The 27,309-nt window shown below is 32.3% G+C and overlaps 1 protein-coding gene across 2 annotated transcripts in view; it reads left to right on the top strand.

The window, feature by feature from the left end:
• Positions 1 to 27,309, top strand: part of COL11A1 (collagen type XI alpha 1 chain) — a 196,897-nt gene that overhangs the window by 66,586 nt on the left and 103,002 nt on the right. The window contains exons 6-24 of one of the 2 annotated variants that reach the window (XM_055340297.1): positions 1,464 to 1,616; positions 1,806 to 1,898; positions 3,890 to 4,144; positions 4,889 to 4,951; positions 6,611 to 6,652; positions 7,658 to 7,720; positions 8,732 to 8,806; positions 9,869 to 9,952; positions 12,011 to 12,067; positions 15,351 to 15,404; positions 18,338 to 18,391; positions 18,508 to 18,561; positions 18,727 to 18,780; positions 20,233 to 20,286; positions 20,407 to 20,451; positions 21,824 to 21,877; positions 22,320 to 22,364; positions 22,621 to 22,674; positions 23,122 to 23,166. In XM_055340297.1, coding sequence (XP_055196272.1) covers positions 1,464 to 1,616; positions 1,806 to 1,898; positions 3,890 to 4,144; positions 4,889 to 4,951; positions 6,611 to 6,652; positions 7,658 to 7,720; positions 8,732 to 8,806; positions 9,869 to 9,952; positions 12,011 to 12,067; positions 15,351 to 15,404; positions 18,338 to 18,391; positions 18,508 to 18,561; positions 18,727 to 18,780; positions 20,233 to 20,286; positions 20,407 to 20,451; positions 21,824 to 21,877; positions 22,320 to 22,364; positions 22,621 to 22,674; positions 23,122 to 23,166 — 1,398 coding nt within the window. Of the gene's footprint in view, positions 1 to 1,085; positions 1,203 to 1,463; positions 1,617 to 1,805; positions 1,899 to 3,889; positions 4,145 to 4,888; positions 4,952 to 6,610; positions 6,653 to 7,657; positions 7,721 to 8,731; positions 8,807 to 9,868; positions 9,953 to 12,010; positions 12,068 to 15,350; positions 15,405 to 18,337; positions 18,392 to 18,507; positions 18,562 to 18,726; positions 18,781 to 20,232; positions 20,287 to 20,406; positions 20,452 to 21,823; positions 21,878 to 22,319; positions 22,365 to 22,620; positions 22,675 to 23,121; positions 23,167 to 27,309 lie in introns of both variants that reach the window. The other variant, XM_055340296.1, reaches the window with a different exon arrangement.

The following is a 27,309-nucleotide window of genomic DNA, read 5'->3' as shown; positions in this document are numbered from 1 at the left end:
CTTAATATTTTATGTATACATGACCTTGGTTTATTTATAGTTATTTTTGTGAAAATGATGATTTATATATTTTCACAATAGCTATATTCTTGTTTACAAATTAAAGTTTTGATAGAGATAGTTAACTTTGAAGTATTACATTATTTTCCATGTCATTCAATATGTATGACGGTCTTGTACATCCCTCTATTAAGAAACACACCTCTTTCCAACTCAATTATTTTAATACAGAAGGATCTAGTATAAAATACTATTTTCCAGTGTGAGTTCAGTTTCATTAGTTTACGAGGTCTAAGTGCTATGCTTTTTTGATAGAGAAAAAGGCAATATTTTTGAAAGCAAAAATAATGTATTAACCAGAGACAGATCTAATTTTGAATCTTTTAATGTTTCACAAGTATTCTGTGCTCATTTTGATCTGAAATCTCTAGCAATGAAAAAATAAAATCTAAAATTTATTTAGAATTTATTTAGATTTATTTAGAGATTCTAAATAAATTTTAGATTTTAGTCTTTCATTAGTTTCAGTATTCTGTATAGGCTCCTATTCCTTGCATTTCCTTTCCTCTCCCCTTTCGACTCACAGCATACACATTCTTTCATACGTGGAAAGACTAATCTCCATATTTTAAATTTTAAGCATGTAGTTTAATGGGGGAGGGGGAAGTACCCATTGAAATTACAGTAAAATTCTTAAAGAGGGCCTTGTGCAACAATTTTTACAAATAAAAATTAACATGAATATTTAACCACTGCGACCATGTACATAACTGCTGTGTTCAAAATAAGTCATTAGCTATAGGTTTTGAATATTAATTAATTTTGAATTAATATTCAAAATTTTTAGTTTCATCACAATCCTAATCACAATTCTGCTCTTAAAAAACCTGCTTTGTCACTCCTATGTTATTATACTCTGTATAGGAAAGTATAATACTTCTTGTAATACAAAATAACATTTAAATAACAGCATTTCCTTGCCTCTTAACCTTTACCACAAGTAAAAGTTAAGACAGTTACCACTTTGTTGTTAGTATTACTTGCAACTAACAAAGTCGCCTGATATTTTTTCCTTTGCAATGTAGTATGCACCTGAGGATATAATGGAATATGACTATGAGTATGGGGAAGCAGAGTATAAGGAGGCTGAATTTGTAACAGAGACACCCACTGTAACTGAGGAGACAATAGCACAAACCGAGGTAAAAACAAAGTAGCACCTCTGTGTATGGTGTCCTGTTTGTTATTCCGTGGTTTCCTATGTCCGCTGTTCTTCAAACTCGTCATGAGCCTTTCATTCACCTGATTTCTATGAACCAATAACTGTGATTTTTATTTGACAGTAGCCGTCCTGAAGGAATGTTGCTCATTTTGCTTTGCTTGTTCTTCCTTTCATCCATGCTCTTCATTTCCCTTTCCACTTTATTTATGTTTCCCATTCCATCTTTCACCACGTTTTACAGAAAAAGAAATCCAATTTCAAAAAGAAGACGAGGACAGTGGCCACTAACTCAAAGGAAAAATCCAAAAAGTTTACACCCCCTAAATCTGAAAAATTTGCGTCCAAGAAGAAGAAAAGTTATCAAGCAGCAGCAAAAGCCAAACTAGGGGTAAAGGTAGCAAAGAAAAAGCAATCAAGATCTGTCCTAGATAAGCTGGAAGATCTCTGATGATGAGTCATTGTCCTAACCCAACTAGATAAATGCTCATTTGGCTAATCTGATAACCCAATTAAATCATGATTTCCCTCAGTTTGGGATTACTTTACATTTTTATAATTGCTTTTCTTTTGAATTTATCACTAGGCAAATATCGTTGATGATTTTCAAGAATACAACTATGGAACAGAGGAAAGTTATCAGACAGTAGCTCCTAGGCATGTATCTGGGCCAAATGAGGTAAGGTCATTGACACTATTAAGTCCCTGTTCAAATTTTTTACATATGTAATATTTCTTAATACACTTCCCTCTGGGAGAATCTATAACCTGTGAGAAGTTCCTTCTTTTTATCCCCTTACTGAGGTAAGAGGAACAATAGCATTGGTTCACTGTTATTGGAAACAGGTCTTTGACAATCAGTCAATTCAGATTTTGCATGACTCTTTGCTTCATGCAAATGCAAATTGATTAAACTGAATTGGCTGCTATCACTTTCTTGATTGCTCCTGGATTGAGCAAGCTTCTCAACATGTTGTGATGAAAGGTATTCACAGCATGATTTTTCTGTGAGGAGATTCCTCTAAAGTGAAAATTGTATCATGAAATGATACAATTAGAATTTATTTCATCTGACCAATAAACATGCATTATTATGACAACAGACTTCTTGAGAAAATGTAGTCTTAGTGGAGTTTAATAGCTATTTATATTTTCAAACTTGTTAGGAGTATATGTTTATGATTAAATTAATATATCTTACCCTTTTTCATTCTTTTCTATGAAAATGTTTAAGCACATACAGGTATAAACCAGTCTTTCTGAATTTCATATTATGCATACATTCTTATCATGAAAAACTAATTGTACAATTCAGTTTACTTTTGTGAAATACTTGTCATGCTGGGTATGAAGAATACCGGAGTCATTTACCTGTAAGAACATTTATATAACATGTGTCCCAGTGAGGCAAATGAACCCAGTGGTGCATTAAATGCAAACACATACTTTAGAATAATATTTAGGATAAGAACAGATTTTAAGTTTCATGTAGTCCAAATTAATCATTTTCCAGAAATGGTTATCTTTAGTCAAGATGTCTATTTGTCTAACCAAATCACCTAGTATTTTTAGTTCAGAACTGTGAACATAGTAATATTTGGATTTTGGATAATATGCACCCCTTGTAAATAATGTCCTCCTTGTCTAAGAACACAAAAATATTATGGTTATTGGACATTTTATTTTGGTTTCCAATTGCTAAATTAATCATTTAGCCACTTTTTTTACTTACATGATTCTGTGTACTACTATTCAATACTGTTCTGTTATCTAGATTCACTATTTTGTAGAAATTAAGTTACTTAAAATGAAATTCGAAGAGTAGAAGATAGATTATTTAGTTTAAACCTCATCAAAATCATAATATGGATAAAAATTGCATAATAAATATGGTTTAGACTTATGCTATAAATAAAGAATTACTTATGTGAAAAAGAAAGTACACTAGGTTTTTTTTTAGGTTTGTTTTTTAATCTCAGGGAATATTATTGATATATTTACTTGAAAGTGTACATTTATTCTCTACTCTTTATGAGATTGTACAGTGATATATTTTATTTCATTGTCTTAAATTTTGAGGAATATAATTTATACTGTATTTGCTTTATAGAAATCTGGTGATAAAATATTTCCTTATATACTTGATATTCTATAAAAATTGCAATGATAAGTCTCAACATTGGCATTAATATTTTATTTTTGTGATTGAAAGTCAAATTTACATGGTAAATTAACCAATCTATTAGGCTAGTCAATTTTTCTGGTAGCAGTTGTATTTCATAATGATCTGTGGGCTTTAAAAATTAAGCAAAGTTTTAATAATCATGCATATTTCATTATTCAAATCTTAAACTATAAAGTAAATATAAAATTGACTAACAAGTTTTTATTTTTTCAATGGAACAAGCAAATACACATGCTGAACCATGTGAATATTTGCAGTTTATTGGGAAAAGTACTTTGAAAGCAATATTTCCTTGTACATACCAATGTACAAAAATATTTCTTTCGATGATACTGAAAGGCTATCTTTCTCGGCCTTCAGGCTTGCTTGAGTAGCATTTAAATTGCTTCTCGTCACATTCCATCAAACTGTAATTGCAAATGCTTACCTTGCTTTACTAACAGTAAACTTCATGTTCTTCAACTCCTTGCAACTTAAATTAATAGCCAAATCCAGTTGAAGAAGTATTTACTGAAGAATATCTAACTGGAGAGGATTATGATTCCCAGAGGAAAAATTCTGAGGATACACTATATGAAAACAAAGGAATAGACGGCAGGGACTCTGACCTTCTGGTAGATGGAGATTTAGGCGAATATGATTTTTACGAATATAAAGAATATGAAGATAAACCAACAAGCCCCACTAATGAAGAATTTGGTCCAGGTGTTCCAGCAGAAACAGATATCACAGAAACAAGCGTAAGTCAGTATTACGCTCTGTGTCATTGTATGTCTTATTTTTGGAGTATTTTCACATTTATCCTGATGTCTTCTCAGGTGTAAAATACAAGCTGTGTTCATATGTAAATTGTGAATATTTTTCACTGTTAGGATGTCTTGATAGATTCTTCCTCTTGGGAATCTTCAGCAGTATAGCTTGGCCTACACTACCTTGGTCTTCATTTGAAAGGATAGTCTTGAATAGAATTGTATTCAAATTGTCTTGTTATTGATAAGATTAAAATAGTTCTCATTTTGGATAGTAAGTCTAATTTCTGATTTTTAGATTATTTGATTTTTTTAATTGTGAAAAAAAATTTTTTGGTGATGCTCAGTATGGTACCATATTTGTTATTTTTTTTTGCCTTTTGACCTCCTTCACCCATTTCTCCCACCCCTCACCCCCACCTTTATTTTGTTAAATTTAATTTGATGACACTTTTTTCTTTATGCCTTTGAATAATAATTGAGGTCTACAGATGTCTTTATCTTTCTATAATATGTCTTTAAGAAACAATTAATTTCTTTCAAAAATTGTATTAATGTTCATTATGTTTTCCTTTTTATATTTTCAGTATCTAAACATTTAATAGGTTTCTTTTTAAAAAAAACACATTTTAATAGGTTGTTTTTAAATGCACTTAGATGATTAAATTTTCTATAAAAATACTTAAATGGCCTTATTTACTTAAAGACAGGCTGCTTGAATTTTTCACTCAACAGATAAATAGCCATGGTGGATATGGAGAAAAGGGACAGAAAGGAGAACCAGCAGTAGTTGAACCTGTAAGTATTGGTGAGACTATATTTCAAAGGTTGGTACAATTATTTATTTTGTATGACCCATCATACAACTTTAAATTATTATATATGTTTATGTGTTACCATTAAAGATTCTAATGTCCAGAAGTTTAAAATGTGCCACAAATAAATGAGTTAGTGAGGCCATTTCTGGCAAGTGATATTTCAATCAATCAGGAAATACAGAGACATAAATTTTGGAATTGATAGTAGCTGAAATTTTTCTATTGTAATCCTCTTGTTTTACAACAAAGGAACCTGACCGAGACCTACAGTTTAGGTAATTTGCTAAAGTTCAGATGTTGGTGGTTGAAACATAGTCAGACATTAGCTTTTCTAACTTCCTTCAATTTCTTGAACTTGACATTATTTGAAATATATTATTTGACTTAGATACTTTCTTGTGCCTATTCAGATAATACCATGTAATGATATGAAAATATTCTTTTTAAAATTCATTTCCTTTCTTCCACTGAAGAAAAGATCTTAATTTACTCCCGAAGTGATTTTTACAGTTTATCTTTATCTTAATGTTATTACTATTCAAGATATTGGTAAAAAGCAAATTCTTACTGGAAAAGCAATTTTACTCTTGTTCTCCTTCATCACCAACTTGGGGAAACTGCATTAGAACTAAAGACAATATGCTTAACTTTTTGCCTCAAGATCATGAAAATCATTTCAGAAATTCCAAGGACATAAAAACTGCAAAACTAAATGGGAGTGGGTTGGTTAAAGGTTAAAAAAAAATATATGTCTATTAGGACGTTGCTGGCTATCTACGGTATTACTCCAAAATTTGAGAAATCATGTCACTTACCAAAGAATTTAAAAATACTTTTCCAGAAGATTTTGCCCTTATTTTTAAAATTTACAATGAATTTTTAAAAAATATTTTATTTATTTATTCATGAGAGACACAGAGAGAGGCAGAGACACAGGCAGAGGGAGAAGCAGGCAGGAAGCCTGACATGGGACTTGATCCTGGTTCTCCAGGATCACGCCCTAGACTGAAGGCAGCGCTAAACCGCTGAGCCACCAGGACTGCCCTACAACCAGTTTTTTAAATGATGAAACAGTCTCTGGCAGTAGAATAGTTTTCTTTGTGGAATGAGTTTCTTATCCTGAAATAGTGCTCTATTCTCTAGTCTGTTGAAGAGTTTATCTCATATCTCATATTTATCCCCAGTTCTTCTGCTTGGACTTTTTTCTCCTTTCCCTAAATTAAAGTGCTTAGGTGCCACTTAGCTTCCATTGTTTCATTCACGCAGTAAATATTTAAATTCCTGCTCTGTGCCAGGCATTATTTTGGGTGCTAGGGAAAACTTGATCAAATTTCTTTGCTTTGTCCTTCTGGGGAGCACTTTGCATATTCTCCTTTTAATATTACTTTTCTGAATTTTATTTCTTCTCTGATAAGTTCACAGATTCTCCAAGACAGGGACTGTGTTCTGTCATTTTAAACTCTCTTCCTTCCCCATGCAAAACTCTTCATAACTGGTTTTATATGGAAGAAATAGAGAATTTACTTTTTAAAATAGCAATGATGTGGTGCTATGTTAGAACTGCTTAGACAAGAGGTTAGGGGTTAGAATCCTTTCACTAGTAATGATTCTTTGTCTTTTATTATTATTATTATTATAGGGTATGCTTATTGAAGGACCACCAGGGCCAGCAGGACCTGCGGTATGTAAATATGTCAAGATTATTTTTGTCTTAATTTTTTAAATTATCAAATATAGAACTTCTATTACATTATTAAGTTTATATATCTGTTACTACTTTGAGTACTGAATGATAGAGGGAAACATTTTTTTTTTCAGAGGGCCTGGTATCTTTGAATTGCTGTCTGATTTGGCTTTCCACAAGTTATTCTTTTAAGAGCAGTGAAATTAAATTTTGTTTAGTCTTCTTTTCTTTCTTCTTTTTGTTTTGTTTTGTTTTGTTTTTGCTTAAATATCTCTAGCTCCCTAGCCTCATTTTCAACTTTCTATCTGAAAGTTCTGATAGTGAAAAAAAGCCATCTTTGTTTTTATTAAAGAGGAATAGATATATCTCAATAGATGGAGTTGGAATTCTAGGTAGACAGTAGCTGCCTTATTTGTACTTCCAAATGCCGTGATTGTCAGTTTCCATTGTCACTTCCTACCGAGGCAGATGTTGCTTGGTCTGTCTTATTCTCAAGTAGTTGTACTGCTCTGACTTTGTAAGAAATCTCTGTCTTTTGTGGAATTAATTAAGTTCTTGTCATCTGAAAGAGATGTGTTATGCTGATGCCTTTAAAAACTTACACATAAAAGAAAATGTGAAAATGCCTCCAAGTGAAATGATTACTACATTTCAACTTTGCTATCACATTTTTGAGGTCTAATTATCTGAGTGTACCATTTCTTCATTAAGAACTGGGAACCAGCTTCTATTTCAGGGACTTTATATTGGCATGTTCTCCTTTACTGTTTTTCATTGGAATGTCTGCCTCCACCCCAAGAGCAGCTTCATGGAGGAAGCATTGAGCTAGCTACAGAGTGGTTCCTGTATGTTTTCTTTTCATAGGAAGATAAATAGGGCAATTGATTGGAAGACAAGTGCATATTTATGATATATAAAATGAGCTCTTCTTTGGTTCTGGTAAGAAGAATTCTCCCGAATGACAATGAGTTCTGACTCAGGTCATGGTTTATTTCTCTGTAGGGTCTTATGGGTCCTCCCGGTCTACAAGGCCCCACTGGACCCCCTGGTGATCCTGGTGAGAGGGTAAGTGAAGGGACTCTTTATAACAAATAGTATAACATAGATTAACTTAATTACAATATATTCCAAAAGTTTAACATGTTATCCTTCTCATTAGAAAGGGAGAGAAGTCTGTGAATTCAATGTGCAATATTTTGGTTAACTTTTGTAACTATAATTTCAGAAGTGAGGATAAAGAACTTGTGCTTATCTGTGCTATAATTAATAAGAAAACTTTTATTTTCAATAAATGTCCATGAGATGAACCTGCTACATTAGATTCAGTTCTTTAGTCTGAATTAAGACATGTTTTCTATGAACTCAGATGAGTAGTTAGTTGGATTCTGATAGACTGAGTTAATAAGCCTGAGATCTAATTTGAAGAGTATGTCCTGGGTCACATGGTAAAATAGACCATTTGTTTTAAGTCGAAACTTTCCTTGCAAAATCTCTTTCCTATTTTCCCCCTCTATTCATGAGTAACCAATAACTTTGTGCATTATTAAAATCCTGTAAAACTAGTGCAGTGAAAACCCTTTCAGAGCGCATGGGTGGCTTAGTTGGTTAAGCATACAACTCTTGTTCTCAGTTCAGGTCTTTTTTTTTTTTTTAAGACTTTATGTATTTATTCATGAGAGACACTGAGAAAGAGGCAGAGACTTGGCAGAGGGAGTAGCAGGCTCCCCACAGGGATCTCGATGAAGGGACTTGATCCCAGGACCTCAGGAACATGACTTAAGCCAAAAGGCAGATGCTCAACCACTGAGCCACCCAGGCATCCCTCAGCTCAGGTCTTGATCCCAGGGTCATGAGTTCAAGCTTTGCACTGAGTTCTATGCTGAGTGTAGAGCCTCCTTAAAAAAAAAAAAAATAGCAACTCTTTCTAGAAAGGTATAGTTACCAAAAGGAGATAAACCAAGGAGGGGAGGACAAATGCAAATAAGTTAACGTATACTAATGTTATTAAGGGTTATTATATTTCTAATAAATTTAATTATTTAATTTATTATTAATTTTGATGATTTGCTTTCCTAGGGTCCCCCAGGACGTCCTGGTTTACCAGGCGCTGATGGTCTACCCGGTCCTCCCGGTACCATGTTAATGTTGCCGGTATGTTTTTTTTTTTTTTTTTTTTTTTTTATTGCTATAAAGATGACTTGATATTTTGTCATCTTATTGCTGAAAAATAATGTTGAACCATATTACAGAACAATTAACTGAAAACCATTGTATGAGTCAGAGATACTTGAAATCAAGCAGCTTTTAGAAATGACAGGAAATTTTATTAAGACATAATTCTGGTAAATATTAATCTCTGCGTTAGAACTAAGGTTTCATTATTTGATTGGACTTTGGCAACAAAGCTTAGAGGTTGTTTTTAATATTTCCGATAGTGTGCCTTTATCCTGAATCATATGATTAACATGCATTTCAGGTGTTACTTAACATTAATATGCTATTTATCACCATAGACAACAGTTGATAATTTTAAAGACATATCTATATTGTCATTTTTCATTGCTCAAAAATTATTTATTTTACCGTAGGATTGTCTTTTTAAAGTTGCCATTGTCCTCTGGGAAGAAGCCCGATTTATTTATTTAAATGTAATAAAATTTAAAGTAATAATCAAGTAGAGTAAGAAATGGACTCATCTGCATTTTTAGTTAAAATTAAACAGGAGCTTTAGAATTTTAGTATTTTATGGAGGGATAGAGGGAGCATTAATTTCCTATTATAAGAAAAGATAAACAAAATGAAGATATCTCAAGGAAGATTTCCTCTGTATTCATACAGATTCCAAAAGTTTTGCTCAACACAATGGCAATTGTTCTATAACTACCATTTAACTGAGTACATTTGCAATTTTTACAAATGTGTGAATAGAAATAGGTAGCATTTGTGCAGGTAAAAAATATAATGACCTATTTTGGATTTTTCAGATATTATGAAATTTAAAATTGGAAATCTCTAGTCTCTTCTACAAATTGTAAACATGGTTCAGAAAACTTCCATTATGGGCAGGAGAATAAAAAAAATAGATATCTTGATTAGTATAAGTTACCTTGTACTTTTATAAAAATCCCATCATTTTCAGTAAATGGTTTTTAATTAGTGATTAAAGCACCTATTTGACAAAGCTTAATTTTGAGCTTCTTTATGTTCTCTTAGTTTCGTTATGGAGGCGATGGTTCCAAAGGACCAACCATCTCTGCTCAGGAAGCTCAAGCTCAGGCGATTCTTCAGCAGGCCCGGGTAAAAGAGAAAAAGACATGTATTCCCAGGAGCTGATTGTGTCAGATTGTGTGTGTGTGTGTGTGTGTGTGTGTGTGTGTGTGTGTCTGCATCTGGAGGATTCTATCTTAAACAAAATACTTCTGGATAGTACATTGAATTTAGACAGAAAAAATGTTGAGGTTATAATCTTATTTTTTCCAGTAGGAATATTTTCTTTAATTGAATATTAAAGTTAAATGGCCTTTGTAGTCCTGCCATATATAATTCTGGCATTAACACACAAACCGTAACACAAATTTTCTAAATTTTTTTCAGAGTATTGATGGGTTTATACCTAACAGTCTATTTCTCACATATATATATATTCTCTCTTTGCTAAGACAGAAGTTAATGATTAAAAAAAATAAGAGTAAGGTTTGAAATAATTATTTTTCTTTTAATCTAATAAATTAATCAGGATATACCAAATAATCTAGCAAATTAAGTTTTTTAAGCATTCTCATAGAAGAAAGAAACCTTCAATATGTGTTTCAGTTCTAATCATAAAACCTATAATGTTTTTACAAAATCCATTTAGTTTATAATCCTTCATCAGCTGGCAGTTTCCACTATCTATCTTATAAGTCATATAATTATATTTATTTTTAAATTCATTGCAATTAAAAAGTCTAAAGTATGGACTAGAGAAGAGTTGAAAGTCAAAGGACTTACATTTGGTATGGATATGGGCCCACTTTCTAAGTTATATAAATCATTTCTGTGATAACTTTGTGTAAATTTATGAGTATATAAAATTTAACATCTATAAGTCTATCATTATACTTTATGAGTGTATAAAATATCTGAAAAAACATAAGTGAATATTATAATTTACTCATATTTATTTATGTATTTACTAAGTCTGTTATTCTGAAAAGATGCCATTATTTGGCTATATCATGTACAAAGACAGAAAAACTTAAGCACTTGTTTATTAGACCTTGGCATAACACTTACCTAAAAATATTTAAAATAATTTGCTAATGACTCCTACAATTAATCATGTAAATTATATTACTTTCAACAAATTTAAGGTAATTATTTGAACTTAAATGTTTTATGAGATCATTAAATTCCTCATTTTATTAGTCCTTTTAAGCTATTTGGAAATAGGTAGCAAGCATTATAATTCCAATTTTTCAGATATTTAATCTCAAGGATTAAGAAGTATATTGTCAAAAATCTCATGGTGAGTCAGTAGTGGCACTTTGGAGATCCTACTGTTTTCATCTTGTGCACTTTTCTAATATGATTTTACATATTGTTTCTATTACAGTATTATTTTTGATATCTGTTTTGATAATCTAAATATTCATCTTTTGGAATCACTAATATTCAAAAATAGCTCACCATACTAATTTAACATCTATCAAATATTTACCTTTTGTACTCCACTTGTTCCAGCTTTTCAAGTATGCTAATTTCACATTTCTAATATTCAATATCGATAGTGCATGTAATCAATCTATCATGCCTATGATTATACAAAATGAATGTGTTTTTCTTATAATGTTAAATTTGAGATTTGTTAGAAATAAGTGTATTAGCATATTTTCTGATCGGTTTTGCTTGCTTTCTTGCTTTAATTGTCATAGTTTTTCCTACAATATTGGTAGAAACTTTTTATCTAAAGTATCTCAAACTGTTGACCTCTAAAATAATTTTCAATGATAATTAATGCCAACATGTTTGAATCTACATGTTATTCTGAAGTATATTTCAGAGTAGAAAAATTATAAAATATCAGATAGCTTATACTAAAATCTATTTTAAATTTTATCATTGAATAAATCATAATAATATGGTACAAGATTGTATACAAGATACAATAGTTTAAAGAACATCCAATTCTTATTTAGGTCACTTATCATTCTAGAAACTTGCAATTCTTCAGTAATCAGGCACTCTTTCTAGCATATAGCTATTACACCTGTGTTAATCATCTGTTACTTACAGGTAGCTTGTGCAAATGAATATTGAGGTTTAATATATTTATCCAGGAGAGCTTGCCTGAGTTTGGTCTACTTTATTTTCTAGATTGCTTTGAGAGGTCCACCTGGCCCAATGGGTCTAACTGGAAGACCGGGTCCTGTGGTAGGTTACTTAATAAGATCATGTTGTTTAAATCCATATATTAGTAGTTTCTTGTGCAACTTTAGCCAAGCATTGTTCATATTTACAGCTAATGAAAATAGGATACATATGCCTACTTATGCTTGATTTTGTTTCCATTTTAAGTCTATTTCAATTCAGAACTCAGTAAGTTTCAATGAAAAAGTATCAATGATGAATTTTCAAATCAAATAAATACAATGAAAAATATAATTGTATCTATTAATTTTTCAAATTATAAATATAATTTATTTACATAACATTCCAAGTTATTAAAATTCAATTTGATATTAAATTATTGAGACTTAAGTTAAATAGGATTTTCATTAAAGAAGAAAACTATTTGAGGCCAGTTAAATTATTCCATAGTCTGGGGAGCAAGCAGGATGCTTGGCTTAAACTTCAGTTTGCCTTCAATATTCCACAAAGTGCTTCATATATTAGAGAAATTAATTTGTCTTTTGGAGACTTTTGGAAAATGACAGTGTTTTATTTTTCCATGCAAGCTTGCTAACAAGCTAATATTTTCCAAGTGGTTTTTAAAAAATATCTTCAAATATTTTGAAAGTTTTACCAAATGTTAAACAGTGTAGCAATTCACCAAAACAACAACAACAAAAAAAAAAACAAAGAATCCTTTTAAATCACATTTTTTTTCTTAAGAAAAAGTTGGAGTAGGAGGTAGGAGTCCAACCTTGTTTATGATTGATTTTAGAATTAATTGAGTAAATAATTTCTATTTTAAGTGTTTGTTTTTCTATAGAAAAAGTTATTCCTCTTACTCTTTGATATTTTATATGCTTTCGATATATTTATTGAAATAATGATGTTTATAGAAACTATTACTATGAACATTAAAATCTTGTATTTTATTTACTGAGTAAACACAGCAAAACAGTTTTATTCAAGTTTGAATCAAGTTAATAGTCTTCTAATTATTTAATCTGTTTTACGGATCTTATTAGGGTGATAAATCATTTTCTTCCTGTATTTTATTCAAGGATTTGTTATGTAGTTTACATACATTTATGGTACTCCTAACTCAGTCTCAAAAGTTTGTACATCTTACATATTTTGAAGGGGTATACAACTCAATGGTCTGGGCTCATGCAAAACATATGTTCTGGCAAAATAATAAGAAACATGGAAGAGTTTGTGTTACTTAACAAAGGAAAGAATATAGTTAATATTTAATTGTTAGTTATAACTCATATTTATACAACTGAGGAAAATCATCAGCATGCTAATGTTTTATAAAACTGAGGGCAGAAGAATTATCCGTATGTTTTATTAAAAATAGTTCCTGGGCTCCGAACTTGAGATTCCAATGATGAAATTCAGGGTTGGATGTGGCAAACTATATTTTTAATGAACGCACCACCTGATTCCTATGGTCACGCCTGCTTGGGAAATACCACAATATGTTACTTAATTTAAAAATATCACTCCAGGATTCCCTAAAACTCCATTTTCCAAAGGAATTTTCCTATGCATCATCCTGACAAGCATAAGCCTAGTCGATCTGTAGAGGGTCAGGGCAGCGATGAGCAGAAGCAACAGAAGCATGTTCCATCAGCAGTTTGTGTTTTCACCAGTCTCTGAGGGTCAGTCATTCTCAGCGTGTTGGCAAGGAGCAAAAATTGCAAACGTGCACACGTTTTTAATGTCATACGTTGGATTCAAGATTAATTGATTTCACTCCTTAAGTCTTTGCTATAGGAACTTTTAGCTTCCTTAAATATTAAAAGTAGGTGTTGAGAGAAAAACATCATATTGCTTCTTTTCACCATTTCTCTTCTATTATCTCTTTCTCCAAAATGTCAAATTATGATGTATTTTCAAATATCTGTTCATTCTAGAATCTAAAACTGTTTTATATAAAAGGAACAAAGTCTACATCAATATATTCAGATAGAAACATATACATTCTTCCAATGAAAAATTCCTTATTCAGTTGTTTTCTCCAATTGCTTTTCTAGACAAATGGAGGCCTATATTATAAAATGTACAGGAAATGTAGAAAATATTGTGGTTATTTATTTTATTCTGTTACTGTCAATTATTAGATGATAATTTTTAAAGTGTTTGGACAGAGTATAATTTGTTGAGTAGGTAGTGCTATATACAGAGAATGTAATGCAGTAAATTAATTAAAAACAAATTGACTGTCCTATAATTGTTTTCAATTCAGTGATTAATAATCTGATTTAATATAGAACCCTAGGTTTTCTCTTGAAAAAATTTAGTTGCAAGAAATCTTAATTAAAAACGTGAAGGCTATTCTTTAATTTTCAAGGTTAGAATATTCATGTTACTTGATTTTCCATATTTCTTAGGAGTCAGATTAATAGTTATTTTCCTTTAGAGCCACCAGGAGGCTCTAGATAGCTAACATTTCCAGACTTAGCACAATTTTTTTTTTTGTATAATGATTCAATGCACCATCATTTGAATGTGTATCGATTTAAATAAACCAGAAACTTCTTAAACACCCAAAGTATACTTCTTCTGTTTGAAGTAATTATTATCACCATGTTCAATTTTAATGTCCTAAAGCTTTTTAGGGGAATGAACAGTCTAGTATTTATTTTAAAACTCACAACACTTTATAAAGTGATTTTATATTTTTTCCAGTTAATGTGCCAGGTTTTTATGGCACTTTTTGAATTATGTAAACATTTGTAAGAGATTTTTGTCATAAGGACTTATTCTTGTGGGAAATAACAACCACTTTGGGGAAAAATGCTTTGACATTATTTCAGGACAATTAAAATGATAGTTGTAGTATCTGTTCTTGACATTTTATTGCTATAGAATTCAGTGTCTGAGAAATTTCTGAGTATTAGAACAACATTTTGCCAAGTCCTTGCTGTATAAATGGATTCAATGTATACCTGACTCAATAAAAATATGTTGCCTCTAGTACTACATCACAGTATAATAATAAATAATGCCTTGTGTATCATTGTAAGTACTGTAATGGTATACAGTAAAGAAAATTTCAATGTGATTTGATGAAATTGGCTTCTGTGTAGTTATGTGTAAAATAGAGACTTTTTAATATAGTTTACCCCCTGGAATACAATAAATCTGAGAAGAGATGTATTTCAAAGGACTTGAAAATTTTATTGTATTAAAATTATACTAATTTGATGAAATATATTTTTAATAGTGCTTAACTATTTCGTGTGAAAATGGTAAGATTAAAGTAGTTAGAGAATTATTACTCAGTTAAATGATTATATTCTTACTTGTTTTTCTACAGGGGGGGCCTGGTTCATCTGGTGCCAAAGGTGAGAGTGGTGACCCAGGTCCTCAGGTAAAAACAATAGTCTATTTTACTTCTTTTATTTTTGACTTCATTTTATCTTGTAGAGGTAATTGAAGTATCTGCCATCTGTTTTATGAGTAAAGAAATTACTTACATTACTTTTAAGTTCATATCACCTCCTTCAATTGAAAAATCCCTACTGACCAGTTGACTGCCAATGACTTGACTAATTTAAACAATATTAAAAGAAGATAATAAGCTAGGATGGGAAAGGCTTGATAGTAATAGGCCTTTAGAATATTAAATTGGCTTGAAATTGTACAGAGCAGAGCAGGACTACTGCAATGGTACTTTTCAGTGGCCCTGCTTCAAACCCACGATATTTTCTGTGGAGAGTGAATTTATCATATACTTTCAGAAAACAATATTTAACATACTTAAAAGTAGCTAACTTTAAGCATTTTGTAGAACTAGGAAATTATCAGAATTGAGAACAGCTGAGGTGAAATTTTTTAAAAAGATTTTAGATTATATTTACATGGTACCAAATTTAAAGTATTATGTTTTCTTGAACGATAATAGAAACATTCAACATAAGAACATTGTGAAGTATGCTTATTCTAGAAAATAGTAAAAATGTGACATTTAAAAATACATTTATTTATCGATTTAAGATTTTAATTATGTATTTTAGAGAGAGAGAGAGAATGCAAGCAAGGAGAGGGGTAGAGAGGGAATCCCAGACTGACTCTGCACTGAGCATGGAGCTCAATGCAGGACTCTATTTCAGGACCCTGAGATTATGACCTGAGCCGAAATCAAGAGTCAGAAGCTTAACCAACTGAGCCACCCAGAAGCCCCTACAAATAATTTATTTTTAAATGAAAATACTTCCTGATATACTCAATAAATAGAAATTCAGATTGGCTACAGGAACTCTCAAGTGGCCAGTCACCGATTATTTTTTTTCTTTTTTAAAAATTGGTTTTATTTGGAGCATGTGGGTGGCTCAGTCAGTTAAGTGGCTGACTCTTGGTTTCAGCTCAGGTCATGATTTCAGAGTCCTGGGATCGATTCCTGCAGGCAGCTCTTGCTCATCAAGGAGTCTGCTTGAGGATTCTCTTTCCCCTTCTGCTGCTCCTACTCTCTCTTTCTCTCAAATAAAATTAAATAAATCTTTAAAAAATAATACAATAAAATTGGGTTTATTTTTTCAAAATTACAAGGTGAAATTGAATTTAAAACCAATATGTATTCTTTGTGATCACCACCATAATCATCAGGATTAGAATGGTTCTATAACCTTAAATATTTCTTGGAGCCAACCCTTTACAGTCATATCCTCCCCACCACCCCTAATACCTGACAATCACTGATCTGTTCTTTATTGTTACAGTTTTATCTTTTCAAGAATACTGTACAAATGAAATCATAATGTAACCTTTTGAGACTGGTTTTTCATTCACCATAATGCCTTGAGATTCATTGCAGTTGATGAGTGCATCAATAGTTCGTTCATTTTTATTGCTTAGTAGTACTCCTTTATATGGATACATTGCAGTTTATTTTGGAATTAGAAAATAAATCAAAGAAAATTGAGAAACATAATTGGGTGATTCAAATTATGGCAGTCTTATCTTTCATTCTTGGTTAATATTGCTATGGAAGGTTGGAAAGCATTGCAACTTAACTGAGAATTGCATAAAATTACTGAAATGTCACTATATGAAAATCTAGAGAGTTTAAGCTTTTGAAAAATTTATAATTTATTTCATCATCTCTTTACAAAATAGTTGAATTTAAAGACATTTTGTAGTAGTCGCCATGGATTTTGTGGTTTTCCTTGACTCAAGTCCAAAGAGATACAGTATTAGATGAAGCAGGATCATTTTCATTAAAAACTGAGATTTGTGCTGTTAGTATTGCTCTTTGCCTTCCAGCTGGAGTACGGGGTAAAGTCATCATGCAAGAATAATTTTCTAAAAAAGCTATGGTCTTTAAACCCTGTTTATTAGACAACTTTAATTTCATATTTCCATAATCAACATTGTATAGTGAAGATAAAGTTATTTGTAATTTTGAATGCGTGTTACATTTGCTACCACACTCATTATATACATACTGTTTAACTTTCAAAAGGATATGGTTAATTAAATATAAAGGCCTATGCAATGTTCATACTAGGACTACATTTGATCTATTAACTGTGTAATTTTATTTAAAAAAACATGTGTATCAATCCCCACATAAGACATTGTTTATTGACATAATATCACATTGCAGTACTTTAAGAAAGATGCATATTGAGAATCTTTCACCTTTAATATGATATGTCATGGTGCCAGGCAATAATTTGCATTAGAGATCCCAAACAATCCTCCAGCATTTTGTAGATGATAGAAAGATACGTGTGCTAGGCACTATGCTGAGGTGTAGGGATATAATGGAGAAAAGGCTGATTTAGTATAAAACCACAGCAGATCGCAATTTAGTGGGAGATTCGACTATGAAAAAAGGCAATTATAATTCATGTGATAAGTTGAATAAAAGAATAAATATGTAGAAGAGTATCTCTAAAAAATGAAGAGGAAGGTGAAGGAAAGAGGATTGGAAAGAAAAGACGAATGAGATGGATGGTTAAGAGTGTTTTCAGTCAAGGGAAATGTAAAACCCAAGATTTCGAGATCAAAATGAATGAGGATTTTTTTTAAAGATTAAAATATCACTTTCTTTTGTTTAAATGTAATCAGATCTCCATAAACTTAAGAAGATAATGTGACCCTCTTTTTTTTGCGAGGAACCTTTTAGGAAAATTGATTTTCTTCTGCTTTATGTGAACTTTTATGCAAGAAATAATTTTCTTATGCCAAAACGTTTAAAGGAAAGCTAAGAACATAGAAATTTCTAAAACCATCTCAATGTGATTCAGTGCATTGACCAAAAATTCCATAAAATGAATAAATTTCGATGTTTTGATATAGGGCCCTCGTGGTGTTCAAGGTCCACCTGGTCCAACGGGAAAACCTGGAAAAAGGGTAGGACTGGTTTTCATTGTATATATTGATGATCTGAAATCATCAGTTACCTTGTTTCCTTTTACTTTGTGCCGATAGGAATCCTTTATACTTAGTCATGTTCTTGGCATTACCAGGGTCGTCCAGGTGCTGATGGAGGAAGAGGAATGCCAGGAGAACCTGGAGCAAAGGTCAGGAGCTTGTACATTTCTATATTTGGATCTTGTATGTTAGTTCACTCCTGAAAATTTTATATTTTATGACAGAGTTTCCTGTATGAATGAATCTTTCACATTTAAATTACAGTATATAATTAAGTTGGGAATATGATGATGATGATTATTATTATTTTACAGGGAGATCGGGGATTTGATGGACTTCCAGGTCTGCCAGGTGACAAAGGTCACAGGGTAAGATATACCATTCTGTTACTTTGCATACAGGGAAAATACAGGGATATTATGAAATATATTAAAATTGATAGGCTTTAAGAAGTCAAAAAAAGAAAATTAATTTAAATATTTATGAATCCAATAATTTAGCAAAGTATTGCATCTATTACCTACTTTAAGAAAGATAAATAGAATTACACACAGTATCAATAGAAGTTCGTTATTTTTAGACATTAATCATGTAAATATAAATCCAGGTAGAATCTTTATGTACATGTATGTGGAAAATACTATATTTATAGAAAGCCAAGCACGGAGATTGCATTTTGCCTCTAATTTCTTGCCAATCACCTTAATTTTCCTCTTATAATTTGTCTATGGAACTATACTTAATAGAGGCCCCTTTAGACAGTCTGTCATTGCTCTAACAATATACTGGGCACTGTATTTTATTATCCTGTTCCATGGTGCCCAAAGATAGAGACACCACAAGCTATTTCTTGTGATAATATGAGTTTGCAGTGCAATGCAAGAGCTTATAATTTGCAAAAGCTAAACAAAGCACCATGCTCAACAGGAATCCAGTGGATATTTTTAGTGGGAAATTAAGCAAAGAGGCTGTTTCTCAGGCAAAGAACAGCTTTGGATCTTCACATTTCCCTTCTTCAGAAGTAAGAAATGAGGATAAGAAAAACTTTACACAAATAATATAAAAAGACAAGAGTAAAAGAAAAGAGAATACCAGAGATGTCAAGCAAGGTATTTAGTATATACCTACCATATGTCAGGAGAAATACACAATTTTGTTTTTTAAAAAATTCAAAATGTCTTTAGTTATCTTGAATTGTGCTGATTTATTTTTTTTTGAATTGTGCTGATTTATTATGAATCTCTTAGAAACAGAAAAAATTTAAGTTTAAATTACCAAAGTGTATCCCTGTTTAAGACAATCTTCAGTAAAATAATTTTCTAAATGATTTAATTTATATTAAGTGTCTGAAGATTATTTTAGGTATTTTATTCAAACCTTTTTTTTATTTATTTATTTTTTTATTTTATTTTTTTTTATTTTTTATTTTTTTTAATTTTTATTTATTTATGATAGACATACAGAGAGAGAGAGAGAGGCAGAGACACAGGCAGAGGGAGAAGCAGGCTCCATGCACCGGGAGCCCGATGTGGGATTCGATCCCGGGTCTCCAGGATCGCGCCCTGGGCCAAAGGCAGGCGCCAAACCGCTGCGCCACCCAGGGATCCCCAAACCTTTTTTTTTTAAATTGAAGGGACTTTTTTTTTTTTAGCGTAGCAATATATAAAGTCATTTAATGTAAAATTATGATTTATCTCCGCAGTGTTCTGAGGAGGACAAAGAAAGTATAAGTTTTCCTGTCAAACTGGATAGCTATAGGAAACACTTCTAAAAATTCTGCCTTGTTTCATTTTCTAATCATATTTGTATTTATTTAATAGGGCGAACGGGGCCCCCAAGGCCCCCCTGGTCCTCCTGGAGAAGATGGAATGAGGGTATATTAAACTTTATTTATTTTAAGAAATATTTAAAATGAAAACATAAGAGAACAAAGTCATGTTGAATTGATGTGTTGTCTGCTTGCACTTCCCTCCCATTCCTCTTGTCAATTACAGGGAGAAGATGGAGAAATAGGACCACGGGGTCTTCCAGGTGAAGCTGTAAGCAACTTTCTTTCTTTCTCAATAATACCCTGTTTTGGAAGAATAGTGACTGGTGTTTTACATATAAAGTCAATGATAAACTCAGGTAATTATAAGCTAACTAACCAGGTAATTGTTATGGGAAACCATTTTAAAAGAAGAGCACATAGCACTCTTTGATATAGAGAAAGTCTTGGACAATTGAGAGGAAAGAAAAGTAGAATAGAATATTTTTTTCAGGCAAAAAAACTTAGTTTTTATTGCTGTGTCCTTGTTTTATTTGATTTTCTTATGTCAGATATAAGGGTAAGATATGCTAGATTATATTATTTTTTTTCTACCGAATTATACAAATGAGGAAACTGAATTGGGAAAGTTTAGCTAAAGCTAGCTAATCAAAACTAGCCAGGCCAGACTCTAACCAGACTAGAGCCAGTCTTCTTAATTTCAGTCCTAGCCTGTCACATTACAGAGCCTGTCAACTCAAAGGCATAAGAGCTCAAGGGAATAGGAGAGGCAGTAAATTACTATACTCGTTTTTCTAAAGAAGGAAAAGAAGATGGAGCAGATGAAGGAGGGGGGAAAAAGAAGAGAAGAAATTAAGTTTAAAGAATAATAATTTTAAAAAATCTCTCAGAGAAATGGTTTGTATAATCTGCATATGTAGTTTATCTAAACAGCAGTTTGTTTCTTTCTCTTCATGATATTGTCCCAAGAAGGAATTTACCTAGGGGCGCCTGAGTGGCTCAGTTGGTTAAGCATCTGCCTTTGGCTCAGGTCCTGATCCCAGGGTCCTGAGACTGAGCCCTTTGTGCCTTGGGTTCCCAGCTCCAGTGGAGAGTCTGCTTCTCCCTCCCTCTCTCTGAGCCTCCCCGCTGCTTGTGTTCTCCCGCTCAATCTCTCTCTCCCCTTCAATAAATAAAAACCTTAAAAAAAAATTTAAAAAAATAAATAAAAATCTTTTTTAAAAAGAAAGGAATTCACCTAATACAAAACAAGAAAATCGGGATTTTTCTATATGATTGAATAATAAGATTTAATAATTTTCAGTGGTGCCATTTAAATCAGAAAATGACACAAAACTGACATAAAATATTAAGCTATTCCCCATTTTGAAAATTCCCCTACTGATTCATATGTAAATTTATAGAATCAAAGGTACACAGTTTATATGCTAAAACTACCTGTTATCCATTCTGGGTTTTAGATCAGTATAGACATGAGTTATTTGTGTTACATAAAGACAGCATTTTAAACACAATTGGCAGCGTGTTAATAGAAGATGTACAGATATTTTTACTCTCAACATTACATTAAAATCTCTTTAGAGGAGGAAGTATATTTTGAGGGCATTTCTTATGAGGACATGCTATTTTTTTTTTCCTTCTAGGGTCCACGAGGTTTGCTGGGACCAAGGGGGACTCCAGGACCTACAGGGCAGCCTGTATGTATTGGTGGAAATATTCAGAATTTTCTAGGGAAAGCTTGTTCAGACACTTTAAAGCTCAAGGCCATGGCAGGATTCAGTAGACAGCTAGGTCTTTACTGTTTTATTAGGTTCTAAGACATAATGATTCTGTCCATCGGTTAGATGGATTATTCTCCACTCTACCCCTTTCTTTGTTTTCTTTCCCTTTGAGTTTATCTACTTTATTATTTCATGTCAAATTTCCAGCACATAGTGGAAAATGCTGCCAGGTTGTCTCCAATGTGGACATGGAGAGGAAAGTATAGACCCTGCCTTTTTCCTCATCTCTAAATCCTAAAATGATTTTTAGATACCCTAGGCTAGTGGATGTCATGCTATTAGGTTGTTTTAATTTTCTGTTGTAGCATTTAAATTTCTAAACATCTATATATATATTTTTTCTTTTTCTTTATTGAAGGGTATTGCAGGTGTTGATGGCCCCCCAGGACCAAAAGGAAACATGGTATGTAGAAAACATCTGTAACATAACTCATTTCTGCAGTCTAGGTATTAACCAACAACTTTTGTTGCTAAATCTAAAATAAAAATTTCTTGCAACCTTTTGCAAAGCCCATTAGCTTCTGCTAGCATTAATGTTTTGCAAGATTTTCCAGATTCTCCATAGGGAAACTGATTTGGAGACTGTTTTTCAGTTGAGAAGAAGAAAAAAAATATGTGAAATAGCTCTATTAAGGACTCTTTATATTTTTCTCTGGCAGGGTCCCCAAGGGGAGCCTGGACCTCCAGGTCAGCAAGGGAATCCAGGACCTCAGGTAAGTCTAAGCCTCCACAGCACCTTTGAGGTAATGGGGTAAGATGCTATCTTTTCATGAGAAAACTGACAGCCTCAAAATTTTCTGTGTAGGATTAAAAATGTTTGCAATGCGACGGTAGGAAGATAATTTTTTTTAATTTGAGCAAATTTGCAGAGGCCCCTTTTTTGTCCAAGAATAAAATGAGTCATTCAGCGTTCATGGAATGCCAGGACGAATAGCCACACCTGCAGAAGGGTTCTGAATAGGATCACATTACAGTCACCCTGCCAAAAGAGTAGCCTGTGTAAAATGCCTCATAGTGTTCCAAAACTTTCTGGGAAATGTGGGGAATGTATATAGATTCTCGTAACTCATTTCTTGTGAAATAGAAGGTTATTTTTCTGTTTTGAAAATGTATTCTTGTGATGTGATTCCTGACATATGAAATAAATTCTTTTAAAATAGGGTCTTCCTGGTCCACAAGGTCCAATCGGTCCTCCTGGCGAGAAAGTAAGTCACTCTCTTGTTCTGGCAATGTCTGCTCACCAATTCTAGGTTGTCAGCCTTAGGCAGAAGCGAGGTCTGCCTTCTGTTTTTGATAAGATGGCTCAGCACATAAGGAATTAATCTGGAGTAAAACCTTGAGAGTACAGTGTGTAGGGGAAGTCATTCATACCTCGCTGAACTATAAATGATAAGATTTCACATAGTTCCATTTGGATAGCTTCCAAATGTGACATTCTCAGCTATATTAATTTTAGAAAAATGTACTGTTATGAATGAATGTTTTCTCTTCATTTTGGTTCTCCTTTTCTTTCTCATTTTTTAAAAAAATGTCATTAGGTTTGCTTGTAACAAAGGGTTTCTAGCAAGATCTGATTAAGGGAAATTGTGAAATTATCATTCCCACCATTTTTCATGTATGAATGGCAAAGGATGTTCTTGTTAATAACTCAATGTCTGTATCAAAACAAGAATAAATCTTTAATTAAAGAGATGTCTTTCTCCCTGATGTCTTCGTCCAGATTCCTTAAGTAATAGTTTCTGTCCTCTGTAGTTACAGTACAATATTAGCTAGTTCATTTTCAATATCTCTTCCTGTTATTTCCATTGATTTCTATGAACGTAAAATTTAAAAAAAATAAGCAATTTTATTGGGGTATAATTTTGCATCATAAAATTTGGCTCATTTTAAGTGTACTGCTCAATGATTTTTAATAAATTTACAGAATTGTGCCACAATAAAATTTTTTAGAATATTTATACCACCCCAGAAAAAAATCTTATGTTGATTTGTACTCCCTGTACCACCCACAGATTTAGACAACCACTAATCTGCTTCTCTCTGTTGATATACCTTTTCTGGATATTAGAATGAAATACATGAATGCATTTAAATATGAATTTAATCATATAAATGAATATATAATACGTGACCTTTGTGTCTGGCTTCTTTCATTTGGCATGAAGTTTTCAGGTTTACTCATGTTGCAGCATACATCAACACTTTTGCTCCTTTTTATTGCATTTCATTAAAGAAATATGCCACTTTTTGTTTACTTATTTAGCAGCTGATGGACTTACGTGTTTGCTCTTTTGAGCTGTTATGAAAGTGCTGCTATGAATATTTGCATAGAGGTCTTTGGACATATTTTGAATTTTTTAGGGTAGCACATAGAAGTGGAATATCTGGTTTTATGATGAATTTAATGCTGAATATTTGAAGAAGCTTCTAACCGGTTTTCCAAAGTAGTTGCACCATTATTTCCTTCCTATCAACAGGGTATGAGGATTCTGGTTTCTCCAGATCTTCATGAATGTTGGCTTTTCTTCTTGATTATGGTCATTCTTCTTAGTGTGAAATGGTATCTCACTGTGGTATTAATTTGCATTCCCGTAGTCACTAGTGACATTGAGTATCTTCTCATGTGCTTATTGGCTATTTCTGTATCTTCTTTGGTAAAATATCTATTCAAATATTTTGGTAATATTCTGATTGAGTTATTTATTTTATTATTAGGTTGTGAGAGTTAACATCAAATTTAAGTAGCCTTTAAAGTATCTTTTGTGTGTTTTATCTGTATGGTATGGTATTAGAGATCTATTGGAAAGTGCCCTTTGAAATAAAGATGTACCAAGTGCAATTTCAGATCTTTACTTTAGATCAGAAAAATTATCTTGGGCCTCTTTTTCCATACTTTAGATTAGTTCATTATGACCCTACTATATTCATACTATTATTTGAGCATAGGCCTATTAAATTTTCTACCATACATTGGATTCCTTTTTTTTTTTTAACTTTTTTTTAAAGATTTTATTTATTCATTCATGAGACACATGACACACACACACACACAGAGAAGGAGAGAGAGAGAGAGAGAGAGAGGCAGAGACACAGGCAGAGGGAGAAGCAGGCTCCACACAGGGAGCCTGACACAGGACTCAATCCCGGGACTCAAGGATCAGGACCCGGGTTGAAGGCAGCGCTAAACCGCTGAGTCACCGGGGCTGCCCATGCATTGGATTCCTAAGAGGAATTTTCTTAGGTAAACTAGTATATCTGAATTCCCTTTGTAAAGTCAAAGGTAAAATATGGGAACTGGTTCATTGTATTTGTGGTAAGAAAGCACAATCTGTTTTTTCTCTAATCTGAACATATATAGTTTGTGGGTTCAAAGACAGTCTGCTTTTATCAAAAGAAGAAAGGAACTCAAGAACATGAGAGAAGCATGTTCTATTTATATTGCATCTATGATGTATTTTTTATTTTACATCTATATTACTTTTCTTTATGATGTATTTATCATACATTTCTGTATGATGTATATGTGCTTTTATTTTACTTGTGATAAAATATTTTATAAAGTTTGTTAGTTAACTAAATTGGATAAAACAGCTGTATTCTTTATCCTGACATTTTGATAACTTAAATATACTGAGCTTCCTGTTATTTGATTTATAATGTCAGACTTTACATCGCTCATATATTAATTGCTTTAGAGGAAACAAATAGTATTATATAACTCTATGAGTTAAGAATGAAATAACAAGACACAAAATAAATATTAAAGGCAAGGACATTGAAGCATAGATATGGACCTAGGTTCATTTATACTGCAACTCTGTCACTTACTAACATTAGTTTGCCCAAACTCTTTAGATAATGATATTTCATGGAATTGTTTGAGACTTAAAATGGACTATATGTCAAAAAAAGGACTATCTACCTATCTATAAATCACTATAATTCATAGAAACACAATAATTTTCATTATTTTATTAAAATCTAAAAATATATGACATTCATTCATTCAACTTTATTCCCACCCCTCCAGAGAAACAGCAAGTAGTTAAAAAAGAAGATAAAATATTATGCTATCATGGAACTTCCATTCTAAAACAGATGGACTGATTTTAACTTGTTTTTTTCCTCCAAAATTTTATTTAAATTCCAGCTAACTAATAAATAGTGCAGTATTAGTTTCAGGTGTAGAATTTAGTGATTGATCACTTACATACAACACCTGGTGCTCACCATGACATGTGCACTCCTTAATCCCCATCAATGTGTTTAACCCATCCTCCACTCACCTTCCCTACAGTAATTATCAGTTTGTTCTCTATAGTTAAGGGTCTGTTCCTCAGTTAGCCTTTTTGTTTTTCCTCCATATTCATCTGTTTTGTTTCTTAAATTCCACAGATGGGTGAAATCATATGTTATTTGTCTTTCTCTTACTGAATGACTTATTTTGCTTAGCATAATACTCTCTAGCTGCATCCATATCATTGAAAAATGGCAAGATTTCATTCTTTTTTATGGCTAATATTCTAGTGTGTGTGTGTGTGTGTGTGTGTGTGTGTGTATCTATTTTATCCATTCGTCTATGGACACTTGGGCTCTTTCCATAATTTGGTTATTGTTGATAATATTGCTATAAACATTGGGTTCTTACAGATTGTCTCCTGAGGCAAGGGAAACAAAAGCAAAAACAAACTATTGGGATTTTATCAAAATAAAAAGCTTCTGCAACAGCAAAGAAAACCATAAACAAAACTAATAGGCAACCTACAGAATGGGAGAAGATATTTGCAAATGACATATTTAATAAAGGGTTAGAATAAAAAATATATAAAGAACTTATCAAATACCAAAAAAAAAAAAAACACCCACATATAGCCAGTTAAGAAATGGGCAGAAAGGGGATCCCTGGGTGGCGCAGTGGTTTGGCGCCTGCCTTTGGCCCAGGGCGCGATCCTGGAGACCCGGGATCGAATTCCACGTCGGGCTCCCGGTGCATGGAGCCTGCTTCTGTCTCTGCCTCTCTCTCTCTCTCTCTCACTGTGTGCCTATCATAAATAAATAAAAATTAAAAAAAAAAGAAATGGGCAGAAAACATGGATAGACATTTTTCCAAAGAAGACATACAGATGGCCAACAGACACATGAAAATATGCTCAACATTACTCATCATCAGGGAAATATAAATCGAAACTACAATGAGATACCACCTCACACCAGCCAGGATGATTAACTTAATTTTATAAAGAGTCATTTAATAGTTCAAGATTTTCAATATTCCTAGTCTCTTAAATATAGCAACAGAAAAAAAAGCCATGTAGTACTGACCATAGGTCATTGTCATATGAATATCA

This window comes from Nyctereutes procyonoides, unplaced genomic scaffold (assembly GCF_905146905.1).
Source record: "Nyctereutes procyonoides isolate TBG_1078 unplaced genomic scaffold, NYPRO_anot_genome, whole genome shotgun sequence".
Classification (NCBI taxonomy): domain Eukaryota; kingdom Metazoa; phylum Chordata; class Mammalia; order Carnivora; family Canidae; genus Nyctereutes; species Nyctereutes procyonoides.
The sequence above is the reverse complement of the archived record's forward strand: the minus strand, read 5'-3'. Positions and strand labels throughout refer to the sequence as shown.